The sequence below is a fragment of the Motacilla alba genome, chromosome 3 (genome assembly GCF_015832195.1).
Source record: "Motacilla alba alba isolate MOTALB_02 chromosome 3, Motacilla_alba_V1.0_pri, whole genome shotgun sequence".
NCBI classification, from domain to species: domain Eukaryota; kingdom Metazoa; phylum Chordata; class Aves; order Passeriformes; family Motacillidae; genus Motacilla; species Motacilla alba.
The window spans coordinates 1,212,513-1,218,512 of record NC_052018.1 but is presented as its reverse complement, the minus strand read 5'-3'; the positions used below and the strand labels follow the sequence as shown (position 1 = coordinate 1,218,512).

Here is a 6,000-nt window from a genome sequence, read left to right as displayed (position 1 = left end):
ACAAATATGGGAAAGGGCTGGAGAGCCAGGAGCCAGGGCATGGCTTCCACTGGAAAAGGGGAGTTTGGGGTGGGATCTTGGGAAGGAATTCCCGGCTGGGCTGGAATTCCCAGAGGAGCTGTGGCTGCTCCATTTTAGGAAGAGTTGTGGTGTTTGCTGAGCGTGGGATGTGCAGAGCCGTGTCTGGGTGGGGTTCCAGGTTGGATTTTCCGAACAATTCCTTCATGGAAAGGGCTGCCCACCCCTGTCACAGGGAAGGGCTGGAACCCCCATCCCTAGTGGGGTTTCAAATCCCTGTGGATGTGGCACTTGGGGACATGGATCAGGGGTGGCCTTGGTGGTGCTGGGGGTGGTAGGACTCGGAGAGCTTTTCCAACCCAAAGGGCTCAGTGATTCCGTGATTTTTGGAATCCTGAATCCCGGGAAGGACAGGGCTGATGTTTGCAGTGTTCCCACCAGGATGGAAGAGGACGAGCTGTATTTCCACAGCGAGGATGAGCTCCTGGGAGAGGGGGATTCCCTGAGCCAGGGGTCCCTGGACACGAGGTAGGGAGAGGCTCCGTACTGCTGTGCTGCTCCATGCCTTTTCCCGATGGATCTCTCACAGGAATTGTCCCAGAATTCCCATTCCTGGGCTGCTGGTGGGGAGGAGAAGTGGTGGAACAGCCAGAAAAGCAGCCTTGGAATGGGATCCTGGATGGAGATCGGGATGCTGGCTGGGACTCTGCCGTGCCTTTGAGGTGCCCTTCTGTCTCCATGTCCTGTCCCCAGATCCCGGGATGAGCCATTCCCATGGGAATGAGCTCCCTGTGTGTGCATGGAAGTTTGTTTGCTGTGGATTTTCTCGGCGTGACAAAGGAGTTTGGGAAGGAGCCAGAGAAAGGGAATTTCAGGTAAAATCCCAAGGATCGTCCCAAGAGGAGCTCAGCCACAGGAAGGAGCATTTTGGGAAAAGCTCCTGAATTCCTGTGGGATAAGGGATGGCAGGAAGGACATAGAGGCGCTCATAATAACAGAATTTATCCCTGGCTCTGCCTTGGATAGGGTGGACCTGGACCAGGTGATCCCTGGGGTCCCTTCCAATGGAAAATATCCCTCTCTCACCCATCCCATCCCATGGATCCCATCTCATCCCATCCCATCCCATCCCATCCCATGGACCCCATCCCATTCCCACCCCATCCAATGAATCCCATCCCATCCCATGGATCCCATCCCATCCCATGGATCCCATCCCATCCCCATCCCATCTCCATCCCATGGATCCCATCCCACCCCACCCCATCCTATCCCACCCCAATTTCCCATCCCATGGACCACATCCCATTATCCCATCGCATCCCATGGATCCCATTATGTCATTATCCTGTCCCATCCCATTATCCCATCCCAAACCATCCCATGGATCCCATTATGTCATTGTCCCATCCCATCATCCCGTCCCAAACCATCCCATCCCATCCCATGGATCCCATTATCCTATCCAATCCCATTATCCCATCCAATCCCATCCCATCATCCCATCCCATCCCTCCCATTACCCCGTTATCCCATTATCCCATCCCGTTATCCCATTTTCCCATCCCATTATCCCATAATCTCATCCTATTATCCCACCCCGTTATCCCATTATCCCATCCCGCCTTTTCTCCGGCTGGGCCATGGATTCCATTGGATCTCAGGCCAGAGCCCAGGATCATCCTGGATCATCCATCCCAGCATTCCCAGTCAGCCTGGATCGGTTCTGGCTCGGAGGAGCAGGAATTCCCCCGGCCCTTTCCCATGGAAGTCAGGGATGAGCAAGGATGAAGTTGGGAGAGGGAGATTCCCAAAGCCAAGCATCTAAAGGAGGTTTTTAGGGATAAAACCCCCATTTTAGGAAAAGAGGCATCCATACAAGTAGCAGGAAGGGGGTGATGCAGGGAAAACCGGAAATACAGGGAATTCCCTGGGATGGGAAAGATTTGTCCCCCATCCCAAACAATTCCCAAGTCTCAGCACCTTTGGGGATCATCCATGGGGTTTTATCCCTCTTTTCACTGAGAATTCCTGGAGGATTTTGCTCCAGCCTGGCGCGGGCTGTAGCAAACACGTGCTGGAATTTACTGGGAATAAAAAAAAACAAAACTGGGAATAAAAGAAAGATAAGAGGTTCCACATTCCAGCTTTTGGGAAGGATCCAAAAAATGGTTCACATTCCAGAGGATGTGAACCATCCTTTTGAAATCTAAGGAAGGGCTTTGGTTAAAATTCCTTTGGGAGCAAAAATGTCCCAGCTCCTTTGGAAAACCTTTCTTTCGCCATCACGTACAAATCCCAGATCTGGGAAAAATTTGGATCCTAAGAACAAAAATTGGAATTTTGGTGTTTTCCAGACCTGCATTGCTGACAGGAAGTCCAGTGGGATGGGGAGGGCTCCTGTTGGGCCTTCCTCATCCTCATTCCCGATCCCATTCCCATTCCCATTGTCCTTCCTCCAGCCCAGGGATCCCTCCGTATTCCCTGTTTTCCACATGGATGGAAGGTTTGTGGGAAGGCTTTTCCTTCTCCATCACTTACAGATCCCAGATCTGGGAAAAATTTGGATCCTAAGAATAAAAATTGGAATTTTGGTGTTTCCAGACCTGCATTGCTGACCGGAAATTCAGTGGGATGGGAAGGGCTCCTGTTGGGCCCTGTCTCGGCCTTCCTCATCCTCATTCCCAATCTCATTCCCAATCCCGTTCCCATTGTCCTTCCTCCAGCCCAGGGATCCCTCCGGATTCCCTGTTTTCCACATGGATGGAAGTTTTGTGGGCAGGCCTTTCCTTCTCCATCACAAACAGATCCCAGATCTGGGAAAAATTTGGATCCTAAGAACAAAAATTGGAATTCCAGCGTTTCCAGACCTATATTGCTGAACAGGAAATTCAGTGGGATGGGGAGGGCTCCTTGTTGAGCCATTCCTCATCCCCATTCCCCAACCCATTCCCAGTCTCATTCCCAATCCCATTCCCATTATCCTTCCTCCAGCACAGGGATTCCTCCGGATTCCCTGTTTTCCACATGGATGGAAGGTTTGTGGGCAGGGATGGGGAGGAAAAGGGCAGTAGGATACACAAGGAAAAGTGGGATAAACAAGGCACGGAACTCCCTATCCCTGGAATGTCACAGGAGCAGCCTCAGGGACCACGGGCCACAGCCCTGGAGACAGGGAATTGCGGAACCATGGAATATTCTGGGTGGGAAGGGACCTGAAAGCTCATCCCTTTCCAATCCCGACACTTCCCACTATCCTGGGCTGCTCCCAGCCCCATCCAGCCTGGCTCTGGACAATCCCAGGGATCCAGGGGCAGCCACAGCTGCTCTGGGAATTCCATCCCACCCCTCCCCACCCTCCCAGGGAAGAATTCCATCCCAAAATCCCATCTGAGTCCATCCCTGTGCAGCTTAAACCCTTTTCTCCTTTTCCTGGTGTTCCGTCCCTTATCCAAAACCTGTTCCGGGGCACAGGGACCTGGTTTAACTTCCATCTTTTCCAATGACTAATCCCACCATCCCAGGCATTCCCTTCCCTGTTCTGCCTTTTTCCCACCCCACTCCCAGCTTGGAGCCCCTTTTCCACCCGAAAAATCCCCTGGGATGAGGGCACGGATTTCCCGGAGGAGGTTGAGCCTGGAGATCCCAGACTTTGGCAGCTCTGGAGGCAAAAATCCCTCTCCGGCAGATCCAGGACAGCCTTGTCCCCATTCCCATGGAGCAGAGCATCCACGTCAAGGATTTTGGGAATTCTCCTGTGGAGCTGCCGATTCCGGGGAAAGCAGATCCAGCTTTTCCTTGGCCGCTGCTGGATCCAGGCTGATCCCTTGGGAACACAGGGAATTGTCCACCTTCACTCCCTCTTTCCCAGGGAATGCGAGACCCTCCTGTGTCCGTGGACTCATCTGCTTGGGAATTTCCCAAAATCGGGGAATTTCTGTGCAATCAGGACCCCCCCATGAAGCAATCCTGCAGCTTTCCAAGGGATGGGAAGAGCTTTCCATCGCTGGGAGGATGGCAGGGCTTCCCAAGGCTTTCCAAAGGCTGGGAATTCCTTTTTCCTCCTTCCAGGAATCCTGGCACAGGGCACAGCACCCGCCCATTCCCACTTTTCCTTTGGGATTTGAGCAAATCCATCCCGAAAAAAAGGAAGGAGTGGGAAAAGGAGGTCAGGCAGGAGGGAACCACTTGGAAAAGGCGGAATATTGGCCAAATATCCCCCAAAATCCGGTCTGGGACAAACCTGGATACTGTGGACACAGAGGGAAGTGGAATGGGGGCGGATCCTGGGATTCCAGCCGTGCATGGAGTGCTTTGCTGTGCCGGAGTGTTCCCAAGTTTTCCTGGTTTAGAAAACAATGGAAGAGCCCTTTGTCCTCACATCACAGCCGGAATTTTTCCTCTCTCCCTGTAAATTCCCAAGCCTCGGAGACGAAGCGGAAGAAGATCAGCATTCCAGGTAAATTCCCACAGGAGATCCTGCCCCTCTGCTTCCAGGCCTGATCCACCTCCAGAGTTCTGCTTTCCAAAGAAAATTCCTTAAATCCAAGATCCCCAGATCAAGACTTGGACCTGTTAAATTCAGTTTTTGTGTTTCCCTTGGGATCCCAAGTTTGGAATCTGCTCATCCCACACAGAATCCAGGGATGAAGGAGCCGGGAATGGGAGGTGGAGCCTTCCCATGTGCCACGTCCCTGGAATGGCTTTGGGTCCTTGATCTGCTGGGAACTTAAACCAAACAAATCCATGGAAAAAATCCAAACAAATCCATGAAAAAAAAAAAATCAAACAATTCCATGGGGAAAAAAAAAAAAACAACACAGGGAAGGAATCAGAATGGGGAAATAAAGAGCTAAAAAAATCCAACCTGGATTAAAAAAAAAATTCCAGGAGACGGGAGGATTTTGGAACCAGGACAGAACTCTTCAAAAAGCTGGATTTGTGTTCCAATGAGGAAAACAGAAAATAACAGGAAAAATTTGGTATTGGGAAGGAACTCCTCCCTGTGAGGGTGGGGAGGGGCTGGGATGGAATTCCCAGAGAAGCTGTGGCTGCCCCTGAATCCCTAGGAATGTCCAAGAGATTGGAGAACCTGGGATAGTGGGAAGTGTCCCTGCCGATGGAATGGGATGAGCTTTAAAACCCTTTCCTACCCAAACCATTCCGAAAAGTTACAATTCCATGATTTATTCACCGACTTTGACTCACCCTTAGATTCCCAGGAAAAATCAAGAGGGATGGGAATTGCCAAAACCTGTCTGAGCCCAGCTCCCAACCCCCTGGAAAGTGAGATCCCGGGAAGCACCACCCGATAGGGGCTGTCCTTGAAATATTCATGGCCGGGACAGAGCTCGGAGCCGAAAGGAATCTGGTCCCAGTGAATTATTGATGGAAGCTTTTCTTCCGTGTCCCCGGCGGATCTGAGCCTTGTCCGACTGCCTGTCGCTAATTATCCCTCTGGCACCTGCTCCAAAGTTGGGATCTGTGCCAGGCGTGGGAGAACTTGGGATGAAGATGCCCACAGGCTCCCCATCCCCATTCCCGTGTGGATGTGGCGCTTGGGGACATGGATCAGCGCTGGGAATGGCTGGAATTTGGGATAGTGGGGAATTCATCCGTGTCCAGATAGGTAAGAAGGGTCCAAAATTCCCAAACCCACGTGAAATTTGGGCGCGGATCTTTAGGATGTCACAGTGCCACCACCAGGACGAACAGGAAGTTTGAGATCTTTTCCATCCTGGGGAAAAAAGTCCCAATCAAGGTTTTCCAATTCTTTTTCCCAACCCCTCCATTACATTTAATTAAATTACGTTAATCATTTAACGTGATTAATCATTAAATTCCTTGGGAAAATATTGCATCCTGAGGATCCTGAATATCCGGAAAAGGTTCAAACCAACGGAGCAGGTTCTGCTGCGAGCCCCAGGGCAGAGCTTTCAGAACCTGGAGATTTTTCCTGGATTCTGGGAATGCAAATTGCCT

The 6,000-nt window shown here is 51.4% G+C and overlaps 1 protein-coding gene across 1 annotated transcript in view; it reads left to right on the top strand.

Annotated features, from left to right (window-relative positions):
* Positions 1-372: 372 nt before the first annotated feature.
* The window catches only part of OTOF (otoferlin), an 89,252-nt gene continuing 83,624 nt past the window's right edge, over positions 373-6,000 (top strand). The window contains exons 1-2 of the mRNA XM_038132078.1: positions 373-546; positions 4,442-4,477. Of these exons, the coding sequence (XP_037988006.1) occupies positions 461-546; positions 4,442-4,477 (122 nt within the window). The 5' untranslated portion in view covers positions 373-460. The remainder of the gene's footprint in view (positions 547-4,441; positions 4,478-6,000) is intronic.